Below are 12,923 nucleotides of genomic sequence, written 5' to 3'. Positions count from 1 at the left end.
AGCATGGCCACTCTGGTGCTGGGGGGGTCCAGGAATGAGCCCAGCCCAGCCCAGCCCCAGGGCTCTGACCTGGCCAACCTGTTCTGTGAGCACCACGCTCATCCTTGCCTCTTCTCCTGGCTGAAGCCACCAGGATTAGCTTCCTGCCTGGCCTCCCGGGTTCAGCAGCTGCCACGCAGGCGGCCAGGGATGCCCGAGGTGCCTGGGGCAGGTGCCAGTGCCTGGGGCAGGTGCCAGTGCCCTGGCCCTCCTCCAGCCTGCCCTGCCCACAGCCCAGCCTGCTCAACACCAGCAGCAAAGCTCCTGGTTACAAAACACTGCAAGGTGGAGAAGCAGCCCTGGGGCCGCTGGTGGCGAGGGGGTGCCCCGGGAAGGTCACTCTGCCCCCTGCTATCAGGTGCTAGGAGGAGGGGAAATGGCCTCAAGTTGTGCCAGGGGAGGAACAATTTCCTCCCTGCAGGAGGGGTCAGGGGCTGGCAGAGGCTGCCCAGGGGGGTGGTGGAGTCCCCATGCCAGGAGCTGTTCCAGAGCCCTGTGGCCATGGCACTCTGGGACATGGTTTGTTGGCCATGGTGGGGCTGGGTTGAAGGTTGGACTGGGTGACCTCAGAGGCCTTTTCCAGCCCAGTTTCTGCCTGGCTCTTGCCCATGAATGGCATTCCTTGGGCTGGAGCAGCTGGAGCAGTGAGTGAAGACCCAAGGAGGTTAGTTGCAGTCTTTACAAAGCTGGCAGTGGCAGAGAAGTAGCTGATTAGGAGGGGAGATGGTTTCCAGCCCACCCAGCATGGGGAGAACGTGGTTGGAGCCCAGCAGCAGCCCCCCAGGCCCCCCAGGGAAAGGGGCCTGAGCAAATGCTTCTCAGGCCATTTGGGTTTGGGGTGGCTGCTCCTGTGGCTGCTCCTCCTGAGGTTGTTTCAGGGTCAGTTTCAAGCCCCATGGTGGACCTGGGGCTGGGCAAAGGGGCCCTGCTCCAGCCACCTCTGGCCAGCAGGCCTGGGGCAGGGGCTGTGTCCCACCTGCACCTCATAGCAAACAAGTTTCTCTAATTCCCCTGCTCCAAGCAGAGCAATTTCTGCAGCAGATCCTTCCCAAGGAGGAGCTCCCCCGGGGCTGGCCCAGCCCTGAGCTGCAGGACTGGCTGCTGGCCGGGGGGGCAGGATGGGGACACAGGTTGGGAGCACTGAGGGATGCCCAACCTCCATCAACGCTGCACCAGCAGGTCCAGAGACCCTTGGCACAGGGTGGTGCCCCCCAAAACCTAGCTGAGGAAGGGGTGCAGCCAAGCAACCAGCTGCCACCCTCCCCTCTGCCCAGGATCGACTCTCAGGTGCCACTGATCTCCAAGGGTCCCATCCAGCCCCTACCATTCCATGGCTCCAGGGTTTGCTGCCACACTCAGGTTCCTCCAGGTTTGCATCACAGCCTCAGGAAGGTTTTGAGTCCCTGCTCTTTGGCCTCCTCCTCCATGGCACAGGCTGGAAGGTGCTGCAGAGCAGGGTCAGAGGTGGCAGAAGGGAATTGGCCTCTGCATGGCCAAAGCCAAAAGGAAGAAGGGCAGCAGCCCCCAGCAGCGTGCTGAGCCCACCACCAAGAGCCCTCTAAAGTACACCCCTGGCCAGCCTGAAGGCTTCCCACTCGCTGTGGGAGGACCTTTGTCTGCAGCAGGAGCTCAGAAATTCAGCTTATTTACCCCAAAGTTCAAAGTGAGTCTTTCAAAGGGGAAAAAAAAAAACAACCCCAACCCCACCACCACCAAAAAGCCTCAGCCCACAAATCACAGCAAGGCAAAGCCAGGGGAGAGCAGCTTGACACAGCCCTGTTGAGACACTGCCACGTCACACCCCCTCTGCAGAGCACCATCCCCACCCCTCAGCAGATAAGTGCCAAGCCCAAGCCCATCTCCAGCCACCACTCAGCACCTGCCCCAGCAGAGCAGCACCAAACCTGCAGCCCCTCAGCCCCCTGGACGGAGAGCAGCACAGCTTGGTGAGGTCACCAGGGGGGTCTGGGGCGAGGGATGAGGCTTGGAGGGTGAAGGTCTCTAGTTCTAGCTGCTTGGGTACCTGCCCTGAGAATGGGAGGAGAAATGGCTCTGGCTGGAAGGGCAAGGAGCTACCTGAGCTACCTGCTCCTGAGAGGCAGTGGAGAAATGGCTCCAGGTGGAAGGGCAAGGAGCTGCTTGCTGGGGGCAGCGCTGGGCAGCCCCTGGAGGACGTTTCTGGAGCAGGGATTTATGACCTCTGAGGGATGTGGCCCTGGGGACAAGGGCAGAGCTACACCTGGTGCCCCTCCAGTGGTCTTTGTGAGCCCAGTGCTCCTGTGTGGAGCTGGAGGAGCTCCTCTCCCTGCAGGGCTCCTGTGTGGAGCTGGAGGAGCTCCTCTCCCTGCAGGGCTCAGGCTGGGTGCCCCAGAGGACAGCTTCTCATGGAGCCTCTTTCAGGATGGGTGGGAATGCAATTCTCTGCTCCACAGGACTTAAGTTTCTCCCTCAGCTGCCTGGGGTTTGATCAGGGCACAGGTGGGGGACACTGAGCTGCTGCACCCCACAGCTCCAGCCCCAGTGTCAGAGGAGGGGCTTGGCTGCTCCTTGCCCCCCAGCAGGCATCCAGCACCATCCCAGAGCGTGGGACACAGCTCCTGGCTGCCCAGCCTGCACCAAGGACGAAGCCCTGGCACAAGCAGCATGGTGCAGGCAGCCCTGGCGCCGGCAGCCATCACTCTCTGTCTCTGTGAGTGACTTCTTGTTCCCTTCAAGGTGACCCTGCCCCAGGACCCCCTGCCACCCCTGGCCCCACCCCCAGCCTGTGCTCTGGCATCCCCTCTGCCTTTCCTCGCTCCCATCACTGCCCACGGGCAGAGGGAGGGTTTCCCAGTGAGAGATCTGCACGGACAGATTGCAGGAGTGGACCCCTCCCAGTCTACCTCCCAAGCCCCCACGGAGGCAGCCCCTGGCCTGCAGGTGGAAGCTGCAGGTGTCGAGTGGGCTGCTCCCTGCCCGGTGCTCTCCAGCATCCACTGAACATCATCAAACTGACAGTGAAAAGCCCTCGCAGGCCCCGGCCGCGGGGGTGCTGCAGAGCCCCCCCCGAGCACGGCCACGGGTGGTTTATGACTCACTTTGTTGCAGGTCTCTCCCCGGGGCTGGTGGAAGCAGCAGTGGTGAGTGTCCCCCAGCTGCGGATCTCTCCAGGCTCTGCCAAAACCTCACGGCTGGTGCCAGGGGCAGCGGAGCTGCCACGGTCCCCCCAGTCCTTGTCTGCAGGCAACCGAATCCTCTTCCTCCCCCCCGGCCCTTTGTGCAGCCCTGGCCCTGTCCCGTCCCCTCCCCTCCATCACGCAGCAGCTTCCCCACGCTGCTCCCAGACCAAAGTCTGGATCCCCGAGCTGATGGGCGCCCAGCGCTGCCCGGCCCCGGGGCAGCAGGGGCAGAGCTGCCGCCGGAGGGTCTCCGCTCGGGTGGCTTCTGGTCCCCACCCGTAACCCAGCACAGCTCCAGGGCTGCTCCGGTTCCCAGCGCTTGTGGGCTGCGGGCTGGGGGCACTGGCCAGGTCAGCCCCCGTGCCCTGCTTGATCCTTGCTTTGAAAGCCCTTTTCCATCATCCTCAGTGGGGCTGAACATCCCTCACCCATCCTCCTCCTCCCCAGGCTGCCCTGACGGTCGGAGCCGTTCCGCCCGCCGCGGAGCCAAGCGCCCGGTAAGCACCGGCCCGGGCTGGGATCCCGAGCCGGGGGGGGTCTGGGTGGGGGCAGGCAGTGGTGCTGGTGTGGGAGCAGGTCTGTTTCTCCCCTCCCTGCCCCAGCTGTGACTGCGGGGTTAGGCTGCAGAGGATTTGCAGCCTTGTGCAGCCGGTTCTGGGGCTGGCTGAGGCTTCGGCTTTGGTTGCAGCACAAACACCGCAGGGACCTCCTCCTCTTGCCGGGGCTCACACACGGGGAGCCTCCCCTGAGCTCACCTCCAGGCTCCGCTGGTGTCTCCCTCACCCACAGCCCGGGGCACGGTGGGCACCTCTACCACCACCCCAGCCAGGGTGGCAGCAGTGTGCCCCTGTAGCTGAGACATTGCCTGTGGGCAGCAGGTCCGGGGAGGTTCTGCTCCCTCTCTCCCCTGCCCTAAAGAGGCCTCAGCTGCAGTCCTGGGTCCAGGTCTGGGCTCCCCAGCTGAAGAGGGACAAGAAACTGCTGGCACTTACCCCACACAGCCGTGCCCAGGGTGAAGATCTCCCGGGGGAAGGAGGGGGCTCATCACCCATGGGGGCTAAAGAGGGAGGTGAAATGGAACTGTGCCTCCCACCTGCAGGCTGCCAGCTGTGCCATGCATCCCAGCCAGCGACCTGCCCGCTGCTGACATCCTGGCCTTTGCCCGGGGGCTGCAGAACAACTCAGTGGAGCTGAGCAGTGCCCAGGTGGGCAGGGGCAGCCGGGGGGGGACTGCAAACCCCATGGAGCCCAACAGGGCACAGGGAGGTGGGGGGGGCCGGGGGGAAGGGGGTCTCACCACCTTGGCATGGCCAAGACAAGCTTCTCCCTGCCCAGCTGTCCTGCCTGGCCAGGCTGCTCGCTGCCAGGAACCTGACGAAGGAGTTCCAGGGGTTGCCACCCGACCTGCTGCTCTTCTTTGAGTGAGTACCCAGGGCAGGCCATGGCTTTGGTGCCAGCCAGGGCTCACCAGCCTGGGGCATGTGGGGCCTGCTGGGACAGGCTTTGAACTAAGAGAGGGAGATGCAGGCTGGAGAGAAGGGAGAAAGGTTTGACCCTGAGGGTGGTGAGAGCCTGGCCCAGAGGTGGGAGATGTCCCCCCCTGGCACCACCCCAGGTCAGGCTCTTTGGGCTGTGAGCAGCTGCTCTGGTTGGGGCTGTCCCTGCTGGCTGCAGGGGGGTGGAATAGATGGGCTTGGGGGCTTGGAGGCTTCCTTCCCCCCTCCCAGCCTGGGAGTCTCTGCCTCTGTGCAAGTCCCCTCCCTTCGTGCCACCTTCAGCCCCAGGCAGGGCATTTCCCTGGTCCCCTGCTCACCTCACTCCTCCCTGAGCCTGGCTCCACACTGGCCATGGCATGGTGTGCACGGTGCTGGGCAGTGCCAGTCCTGTGCCCAGGGTAAGAGGAGGCCTCTAGCCCCGTGCACCTCAGCAGCTCCCTCACCTAGCAGGAGCAGTTCAAAACTGCCCACACGAAGCAGCATTTGAGCTCCTGCCTGGCCCCTGCTCCTCCCTGCCACGCTGGCTCTCTCCCCACAGCTCAGCTGAGGTCCGTGGTGAGACCTGCAAGGAGTTCTACAGCAGGGCATCCCGCGGGCACCTGGACCTGCTGCCCCGGGGCTCGGCCCGGCGGTCGGGGCTGCTGCGGAGGGCTCTGACCTGCCTGGTGAGCGGGGCCCGGGCTGGGGGTGGCTGCGGACCCCGCCCCCCTCCCGGGTGATGCTCAAGGGGGAGCGTTGTCTCTGCCAGGGGGTGAGGAGCAGGCGCCTGAACGGCGAGCAGCTCAGCAGCCTCGGGGCGCTGGTGTGTGACATGGAGCCCGAGACCATCGCAGCCTCGGATCCCAGCGTCCTGGAGAACCTGAAGCTCTGCTCAGCGCTGACAGAGCCCCAGAGGGCTGCCCTCAACGCTGTGCTGCTTGCTGGGGACACAGAGTATGGGTGAGGAGCCTGCATCTGCCCTGCAGGAGGAGGGATGCTGTACCCCCGGGGGGACTCTGCTGGTCCTTCTGGAGTGTTGTGCTCAGTTTGGGCTCCTCAGCTCCAGAGGGTCAGGGAAGTGCTGCAGAGAGCCCAGAAGAGGCTAGGAAGATGCTGAGGGGCCTGGAGCAGCTCTGTGAGGAGCAGAGGCTGAGAGCCCTGGGGCTGAGAGCCTGCAGCAGAGCAGCCCCAGAGGGGAGCTGAGCAATGCTCAGCAGAGCTAGAGGCTGAGGGGCAAGAGGCTGGGGCCAGGCTCTGCTCAGTGGTGCCCAGGGACAGGACAAGGGGCAATGACTCCATACTAGGACCCAGGACTCACCTGAACAGAAGGAGAAACCTCTGCTGGAGCCTGGAGCAGGCTGCCCAGAGAGGCTGTGGAGTCTCCTGCTCTGGAGACTTCCAGATCCCTCCTGGGCAGGTTCCTGTGCAGCCTGCTCGGGGCATTCCTGCTAGAGCAGGGGGCCTGGACTGCACTGGATGCTCTCCAGAGCAGCCTTCTGACCCCCCCTGCTCTGTGACTCTCCCCCTGGCCACAGGGATCCCTCCAGCTGGGACCTCCAGGCTCTGCAGCGCCTGGGGCCGCTCCTGCCGGCTTTGGACCAGGGCACGCTGAGCTTGGTGGCCGAGGTGAGTCCTCCCCTGGGCTCCTCGGGGGGAGTTGTCCATCAGCCAGGCAAGCCCTGGGGCTGCTCACCCAGCACCCTCCTCCCTTCCTGGCAGGAGGCACGGGAGGCTCTGGGCAGGAGCATCGTGGCCACGTACCGCAGCCAGGGACGTTCCCAGCGGCAGAGCTCCCTGCTGCTGCTCAGAGCCTTGGCGGCAGCAGCAGCTCCGTCCCGACCCAGGCGCAAGAGGAACGCAGGCAGTGAGAGCTCCCCCTCAGCACCGCTGCTCCGGACCCCTCCAGACCGGGGGCGGGGGGGGGAATGCACTTGGGCTCTTTGGATGGCATCTGGGTGCCCCCAGGGAGGGCTCAGGGCTGGGCAGAAAGGCTGTGAGAGCCCTGGGGCTGAGCCTGGGGAAGAGCAGCCCCAGAGGGGAGCTGAGCAATGCTCAGCAAGAGCTAAAGGCTGGGGGGCAAGAGGCTGGGGCCAGGCTCTGCTCAGTGGTGCCCAGGGACAGCACAAGGGGCAGGGGGCACAAAGTGGAGCCCAGGAGGTTCCTTTTAAAGATGCAAATAAATCTCTGTGGTGTGAGGCTGCTGGAGCCTGGAGCAGGCTGCCAGAGAGGCTGTGGAGTCTGGAGAGCTTCCAACCCCCCTGGGCACTGTGCCCCTGGGCAAGCTGCTGGGGGTGCCCTGCTGGAGCAGGGCTTGGGCTGGGTGATGCCCAGGGGTCCCTCCCAGCCCCTCTCCAGTCTGTGATCTGCTGCCTTGCCCTCCCTGCCCACAGGCTGCCCATCAGTGCCCGTCACGTCCGACGCTCTCTCCAACCCTTACTTTCTCTTTGACTACGAGAACGCTGAGGAGTTTGAGCTCTGCCTGACCAACCAGGTGCTGGCAGCAGACCTGGCACAGCTGCTGCAGCACCCTCTGCCCATCGAATTCCTCCTGGCTGTGAAGAAAAGGCTGCAGCAGGTGATGGGTGGCACAGGGCAGGAACTCCCCTCCAGCCCCCCCTTAGCTCTGGGCTGGGCCAGACCCACTGTGGGAATGGACACAAAGGTGCCCAGGTGGGGCCCTTGTGCCAGTCGCTGCCTCTGTGCCCATCTCTGAGCCCCTTCTGTGCCCCCCTGGCCTGGCCCTACAGATGTACCCAGAGAGCATCCCGGAGGAGCAGCTGAGGGTGATGGGGGAGCTCTCTCGCCTGTACTCCCCAGAGGAGATCAGCCAGTGGCAGCTGGCATCCAGTGGCACTCTCCTGGCCCTGCTCAACCCCTCAGATGGCCCTTGGAAAGCTCCCCAGGTAAGCCCATGGGGCACAGGTGAGCCCCAAGTGGTGCCCAGCTCGGGGCACAGGGGTGGGATGGTACCCACAGGCTTGTACCAGGAGCACCTTCCTGCCCTGCCTGCCTGCAACCCTCTGACCTGTTTCTCCCAGCTGCAGCAGCTGCTCAGCAGGTACCTGGCGCTGGGGGGCAGCTGGAGCGGTGCCCTGCTCCGGGCCGTGGGTGGGGAGAGCCTGTGCCAGCTGCCCGAGGAGCTGCTCCAGACAATACCTCCAGAAGCACTCAGGTGAGGCACCCGCGGGGGTGCCCCTGGGCAGGGAGCCGAGGGGATGGCAGCTCTCCCCCTCCCCCTTTGGCTCTGCTCACTTGCAGGGAGCTGGGGGGGGGGATGGCCACATCCTGCTCCCAGCTCATCCTGCTCCCAGCTCATCCTGCTCCCAGCTCCTGCCTGCGCCACCAGCGCTGAGCAGGGGCAGACCACACCACGGGAAGGGCTGCAGCTGCTGGGGTGCTGGCCACGGCTCTGAGCTGCGACCCTCTCCCTGCCCAGGACTGCTGGACAGCTGAACATCAGCTCTTGCCCTCGAGCCCTGAAGGAGCAGCTCTACAGCAAGGCTCAGGAGGCCTTTGCTGGCCACGCCAACAGCACCAGAGCCTACTACTGCCTGATCCGGCCTTACCTGGGTAGGTGTTGAGCCTCCGGCCTCTGCAGGGCGTTGGACAGCACAGGGCGGTAGGAGACCTCTCCCTGTGCCAGGGGGGTTGGCCAGACTGGAGACACAGCTGAGAGCCATGCCCTGCCCAGCTGCCCAGCTGCCCGGGTGCTCAGGCGCCCAGCTGCCCATGTGCCCAGCTGCCCAGGTGCCCAGATGCCCGGGTTCCCAGCTGCTCGGGTGCCTGGGTGCCCGGGTGCCCAGCTGCCTGGGTGCCCAGCTGCCCGGGTGCCCAGCTGCCCGCGTTCCCAGCTGCCTGGGTGCCAGGTGCCAGGTGCCAGGTGCCCCCTGTGCTTTCTCGAAGGCGGAGCTCCAGCAGAGGATCTGAGAGCGTTGGCTGAGGCTGGCACTGCCATAGACATGGACATGGACACCTTCCTCACCCTCAACCCTGCTGAGCTGCAGGTACCTCCCCTGCACCCTGCTGCAGCTGAGCAGGGAGGGCTGGGGCTCTCCAGAGCACCCAGTGCTGCCCTTGCTGCTGCCCTTGCTGCTGCCCCTGGGAGCTGTGGCTCCTGCAGCTGCAGCACTGCGCTGCTGCCCCTGGGCACTGTGGCACTGCTGCCCCTGGGCACGGTGGCACTGCTGCCCCTGGGCACTGTGGCTCCTGCAGCTGCAGCACTGCACTGCTGCCCCTGGGCACTGTGGTGCTGCTGCCCCTGAGCACTGTGGCACTGCTGCCCCTGGGCACTGTGGTGCTGCTGCCCCTGAGCACTGTGGGACTGCTGCCCCTGGGCACTGTGGCGCTGCTGCCCCTGGGCACTGTGGTGCTGCTGCCCCTGGGCACTGTGGTGCTGCTGCCCCTGAGCACTGTGGCACTGCTGCCCCTGGGAGCTGTGGCTCCTGCAGCTGCAGCACTGCACTGCTGCCCCTGGGAGCTGTGGCACTGCTGCCCCTGGGCACTGTGGCACTGCTGCCCCTGGGCACTGTGGTGCTGCTGCCCCTGGGCACTGTGGCACTGCCGCCCCTGGGCACTGTGGCACTGCTGCCCCTGGGAGCTGTGGTGCTGCTGCCCCTGGGAGCTGTGGTGCTGCTGCCCCTGGGCACTGTGGTGCTGCTGCCCCTGGGCACTGTGGCGCTGCTGCCCCTGGGAGCTGTGGTGCTGCTGCCCCTGGGCACTGTGGTGCTGCTGCCCCTGGGCACTGTGGCGCTGCTGCCCCTGGGAGCTGTGGTGCTGCTGCCCCTGGGCACTGTGGTGCTGCTGCCCCTGAGCACTGTGGCACTGCTGCCCCTGGGCACTGTGGCTCCTGCAGCCGCAGCAGCACTGCCCTGCCGCCTGGGAGGCTCAGCTGAGGCCTCCCTGCCCTGCTCTGGCAGAGACTCAGCGTCATGGACGTGAAGAATTTGCTTGGGAGCAACCTCCCAGCCCTGAAGGAGGCTGAAAACGAAACCCTGGTGAAGACCTGGGTGAAGGAGCAGCTCCAGAGGGAGCTGGATGACATCCTGGGGATCGGCCTGCAGGGAGGGATCCTGCAGCCCACCCCCACGGGCACCACCCCCCCCCCTCACCCCAACCCCACAGCCAGTATCACCCCCGAGCCCACTGCCCCCAGCAGCCAGCCTCCAACTGGGCCAAGCACTGCCCCCACCCAGGCCCCCACAACCCCTGAGAGCACTGCCCCCCACCCCTCCACCGCTGTCCCCAGTGCTTCTCTGAGTCCCACTGCCACCTCCACCCCTGCTCCAGCCAACATCTCCACCCCTGCTCCAACCTCCACCTCCACCCCTGCTCCAACCTCCACCCCTGCTCCAACCTCCACCTCCACCCCTGCTCCAGCCAACATCTCCACCCCTGCTCCAACCTCCACCCCTGCTCCATCCACCACCTCCACCTCCACCCCTGCTCCAACCTCCACCTCCACCCCTGCTCCAACCTCCATCTCCACCCCTGCTCCAACCTCCACCCCTGCTCCAACCTCCACCCCTGCTCCATCCACCACCTCCATCTCCACCACCCCCCCCTGCTCCAGCTCCCCACCTCACCCCTCCACCACCTCACCTGAGGTCACCTCTCCCCCTGGCCCCCTCCCCAACACCACTGCCAACCCAAACACCTCCCCCAGCGCTGTGCCCCCCCCTGCTCTCACACAGGAGCCCTCCAGCAGCTCTCCTCCTGCCCCAGCCGTTGCCACCCACCCCCCCAGCACCCCACCGGTGTCCACGAGCCCCCTGGCACCGGGAGGCACCACCCCCCCCGCTCCTGCCCCCCAGAACACCACCCCCCCGAGCACCCACAGCGTTCCTGGCACCCTTGCCCCTAACTCCACCACTGCAGCTGCTGCCAGCACGGCCACAGAGCCAAACCCTACCCCCCATAAGCCCAGCCCAGCCCCCAGCTCCCCCCAGAACAGCTCTGCCTCCTCCACGGCTGAGACCACAACAGAGGATTGCCAGACTGCTGCCCCTCCAACGCCCCTGGGCCCCTCCTCTGCCACCACCAGAGAGCCCCCCCCGGGCCTGCCAGAGCCGCCCAGACCAACACCCCCTGGCTACATCAACCTGAAACCTCTGCCTGGTAGGATGCCAAGGGGCAGAGCTGGGAGGAGCTCAGGGACTGATGCTGGGGCAGAACTCATCCCCAAAGAGCAGCTGGGCACTGGGGAGGCCACACCTTGGGTCCTGGGCCCACGATGGGGGCTGGAGGGGGCCCAGGGAAGGGCAACAGAGCTGGGGAAGGGTCTGGGGAGCAGGGCTGGGGAGGAGCAGCTGAGGGGGCTGGGGGTGTGCAGCCTGGAGGAGGCTGGGGGAGACCTCACTGCTCCCTGCAGCTCCTGAGAGCCCCCCCTGCAGCCAGGGGCTTTGGGGGCACTAGAAACCAAGTGACAGGAGAGGAGGAAACAGCTTCAGGCTGCCTCAGAGGAGGTTTGGGTGGACACGAGGAATAATTTCTTCTCTAGAAGGGTTCTCAAGCCCTGGGACAGGCTCCCGGGGCAGGGGTGCATCCCTGGAGGGGGTCCAAAGCCCTGGAGCTGTGGTGCTGAGGGCCATGGGCTGGTGGGGCCCTGGCAGTGCCCTGGCAGTGCCCTGGCAGGATTGCACTTGATGGTCTCCAAGGTCTCTCCCAAGCAAAGCCATTCCCTGCTGTTGCAGTGGGGCAGCCTCAGTCCTGCCCACTCTTCCCAGCCAGGTGCCACCCCTGGTGCAGGGCAGTGCCTGAGGCACACCACAAGAGCTTTGTCCTGGCACTGTGCCCCTCTGTGGTACCTGGACCCCAACAGCTCCCACCTGCTCTCTGCCAGGCTGATCCAACTCTCTCTCCTCTGCCAGGCTCGGGCTCCATGCTCTCCTCCTGCCTGCTGGCTGTGCTGACCACAGCCCTGGGCAGCTCCCTGCTGCCACAGCTCCTCTGACAGTGCCACCTGCAGCCCTCCCTCACCAGCTCCCTCCTTGGATTGGCATCACCCCACAGCCCCACGCTGCTGCACTCTGCCTGTGGGGAAGCAGAAGCCTGGGAGGGGAGCAGGCTCTGTCTGTCTGTCTGTCTGTCCCCAGCATGGAGTCCACTGCCTGTGCCCGAGGCTGGCCATGGAAGGGCAGCAGACTCTGTCTGTCTGTCTGTCTGTCCCCAGCATGGAGTCCACTGCCTGTGCCCGAGGCTGGCCATGGAAGGGCAGCAGAGCTGCTCCAGCCCTAGGAAGCCACTTCCTGGCCAGCAGCTCTCTGCAGTGCAGCACAGCAAGGACCACTCTGACAGTGCAGGGATCACCAAGGCTGGGAAGTGCCCCTCGGGTCCTGCCCCAGCCCCCAGCCCCCTGCACCATGCCCCAGGGGCCACATGGGGTTTGAACTCCCCCAGAGACAAGGAGCAACACCTCCCTGGGCAGGACTGCTGAGAGCAGAGGGAGCTCTGCCCACACCAAGAGACATTTAACCCCTGTCTGGCCCCACTGGGATCTAGGGGAGCAGCAGGACAACTCAGGGGCCCAAGGCACAGCCCACTGCAAGAGAAGCAGGATGTGACCCAGCCAAGCAGCCTGAGAGCTGAGATCACTGAACTGCATCTGCCTGTCTCATGAGCCTGGGATCAGAGTGTGCAGCCTGGTGAGGGGTGGTGGAGTGCAGGGGGTTTGCCTTGGTGACAGAATAAACATCAATCAGCTTCTTCCTTCCACAGCAACTGAGCTCCTGCTGGGTTTGCTGCTTTGTGGTGTAGCTTCTCCAGGTGAAACCTAAGCAGGTGCCAGGTCTTTTGCTCTTCCTTCCTTGTCCTCCCCCTCTGCCCTGCCCTGCTGAGGCCACAGCTGCAGAACTGGCTCCAGCTCTGGGCTCCCCAGCTCAAGGACAGGGAACTACTGGAGAGAGTCAAAGAGCAGGGCAGAAGGAAGGCTGAGGGCCTGGAGCATCCCTGTGAGGCTGAGAGCCTGCAGCAGAGCAGCCCCAGAGGGCAGCTGAGCAATGCTCAGCAAGAGCTAAAGGCTGGGGGGCAAGAGGCTGGGGCCAGGCTCTGCTGAGTGGTGCCCAGGGACAGCACAAGGGGCAGGGGGCACAAACTGGACCCCAGGAGAAATTTCTTTGGTGTGAGGCTGCTGGAGCCTGGAGCAGGCTGCCAGAGGCTGTGGAGTCTCCTCTGGAGAGCTTCCAACCCCCCCTGGGCACTGTGCCCCTGGGCAAGCTGCTGGGGGTTGGAGTGGGTGATCCCCAGGGGCCCCTTC

General features: G+C 65.2%; 1 protein-coding gene across 3 annotated transcripts; it reads left to right on the top strand.

Annotated features, from left to right (window-relative positions):
- Positions 1–1,845: 1,845 nt before the first annotated feature.
- Positions 1,846–12,386, top strand: LOC137456725 (mesothelin-like protein). 3 transcript variants are annotated; one of them, XM_068168315.1, is made up of 18 exons: positions 1,846–1,985; positions 2,549–2,728; positions 3,127–3,158; positions 3,645–3,694; positions 4,297–4,402; positions 4,533–4,618; positions 5,232–5,358; positions 5,442–5,632; positions 6,208–6,298; positions 6,392–6,536; positions 7,063–7,247; positions 7,420–7,575; positions 7,711–7,844; positions 8,109–8,242; positions 8,576–8,676; positions 9,589–10,145; positions 10,188–10,786; positions 11,539–12,386. In XM_068168315.1, exons 2-18 carry the CDS (start codon positions 2,683–2,685, stop codon positions 11,619–11,621), a joined length of 2,823 nt encoding a protein of 940 aa, XP_068024416.1. In that variant the 5' UTR covers positions 1,846–1,985; positions 2,549–2,682; the 3' UTR covers positions 11,622–12,386. The 3 variants fall into 3 exon arrangements, with proteins under 3 accessions (XP_068024416.1, XP_068024415.1, XP_068024414.1); XM_068168314.1 differs by having other exon boundaries at positions 1,859–1,985; positions 2,601–2,728; positions 9,589–10,786; XM_068168313.1 differs by having other exon boundaries at positions 1,859–1,985; positions 9,589–10,786.
- Positions 12,387–12,923: the final 537 nt, after the last annotated feature.

The sequence above is a fragment of the Melanerpes formicivorus genome, unplaced genomic scaffold (assembly GCF_026170545.1).
Source record: "Melanerpes formicivorus ecotype bairdi unplaced genomic scaffold, bMelFor1.0.p_v2 SCAF_135, whole genome shotgun sequence".
In the NCBI taxonomy this organism is placed as follows: domain Eukaryota; kingdom Metazoa; phylum Chordata; class Aves; order Piciformes; family Picidae; genus Melanerpes; species Melanerpes formicivorus.
The sequence above is the reverse complement of the archived record's forward strand: the minus strand, read 5'-3'. Positions and strand labels throughout refer to the sequence as shown.

Coding starts and splice junctions, on each gene's coding strand:
- LOC137456725 (XM_068168314.1), top strand. CDS start 2,683: ATGGTGCAGGCAGCCCTGGCGCCGGCAGCCATCACTCTCTGTCTCT. Junction 5,359..5,441: donor GGAGGGCTCTGACCTGCCTG/GTGAGCGGGGCC, acceptor TGTCTCTGCCAG/GGGGTGAGGAGCAGGCGCCT. Junction 10,787..11,538: donor CAACCTGAAACCTCTGCCTG/GTAGGATGCCAA, acceptor CTCCTCTGCCAG/GCTCGGGCTCCATGCTCTCC.